Genomic DNA, 1487 nt, shown 5'->3' on the forward strand with positions numbered 1-1487 from the left:
GATAATGGTAGTATTGCACATCAATACCTATCGTCCGTTTGTAATGGCACTCAATCGCCTCGAACTCCCTCGTCTAATCTTCGTCGGGAGCTTTCTTCTACAAGTTCTATCGACAGCCCACTTCTGTCGACTAATGGTAGCCAAGAGAATCCCAAGCGTTCTCAAACATATGTCAACCTCACGTCGCCCACTTCAAACGGAGTAAATCCCCACTTGAATCCAGCTGTTCCTTCTCCTCGTTCTGGCTATACGCCTTCTAAACCCCTTGACGCGAAACAGATGGAGGCTGACTTACGCCGCATCCTGAAGCTCGATTCCAACCATAGTCGAGGCTAGCTTAGTGATGGGGCTTAGCTGGAGTATCTCACTAGAGTGTTTCTTCGATAATTCACCAAACTCATATTTTCCTCGTGCCGCATCGTTTTCTCGACTCCGCTTTGTTCGGCTCCTTGTTATACTCGGCGTTGATAACCACTAATGTTGAGACAACCTCGCTTTCGCTATGGTTATGGGTTCTCTTTTACACCTTCCATAATTTTTATGAACTGGTCCAGTTGTTACTCGTATCGTCGCGCCATTCCCAGGAGCGTTAAACTTACAAGGCTTCGGTTTCTTTTTCTTTCTTTTTATTTCCCCTTCGTCCTTTCTTGTTTCCTTTGCGCATTGCTTGTTTTTTATATCTTCTTCACTCATCTTTTTTTGGTTTCATGGCCCCTGGCGAGATGTATCGACATGATTATATGACTGGTTGGCTTGGAGCATATTAGTTGCAAGATGTCAGTTTTGTGTCCGGCTCTTTTCCTTTACGTTACCTCCTTTTCTTATTCCCCTTTCGCTTTCCGTTTGCACGGCGTCTAGAGGGCATATGGATGGATGCCATGGAAGGGAGTTTTTTTTCCTTTTTTTTTTTTAGACAGGAAAAATTAGGATGCTGGGAGTAGGAATACTGCGAGGGCCAGGGATTTGTTTACTGGTTTCATGTTATTGGCCAGGCTTGCCTGGGACGGCTCCCCGTTTCCACGCGCATACCAGAACCATTGCCTGTGATGTGAAAACTTTGCTTTCTTTCTTTTCTATTTTTTCATGTCCATAGCGCCATATTTCCAATGTGCTTGGGATGGCTTTTCCTGTTCTTTCCCCCCTTCTCGTCCTGCAACCCTTTTTCCTCTTTCATATTCACAATTTCAAGCGTACGGGCTGCTAAATACTAACGGCCATGCTTCCACCTGTTGTTTTGCCTTGATAACTCATCACACTCACACCTGTTTCGATTCCTTGTATTCTTTTTCTCCATCGTAAAAGGGGGAGAGAAAAACCCCGCACCCCAAAAAAATATAATTTTTTTGTTTTCCTCTGAGACTGAGGCGCGCGACACACATTTGTCCCCACCGGGTGAACCCCACATAAAATATTTTGGCCCCAAACCATCTCTTATTCTGTGCTCTTTTAGGGTGGTCGGGGGGAGAATCTTATATAAATAAAAAAAA

At 44.6% G+C, this 1487-nt stretch overlaps 1 protein-coding gene across 1 annotated transcript; it reads right to left on the bottom strand.

Annotated features, from left to right (window-relative positions):
- Positions 1-397: 397 nt before the first annotated feature.
- On the bottom strand, positions 398-664 carry HCAG_03039 (predicted protein; the record flags this gene model as incomplete). The annotated part of the gene is made up of 2 exons (XM_001542818.1): positions 398-500; positions 600-664. The coding sequence occupies 2 exons, from the start codon at positions 662-664 to the stop codon at positions 398-400; spliced, it is 168 nt and encodes a 55-aa protein (XP_001542868.1).
- Between the last annotated feature and the right edge of the window lie 823 nt (positions 665-1487).

The sequence above is a fragment of the Histoplasma capsulatum genome, genomic scaffold (genome assembly GCF_000149585.1).
Source record: "Histoplasma capsulatum NAm1 scaffold_2 genomic scaffold, whole genome shotgun sequence".
NCBI lineage: Eukaryota > Fungi > Ascomycota > Eurotiomycetes > Onygenales > Ajellomycetaceae > Histoplasma > Histoplasma mississippiense.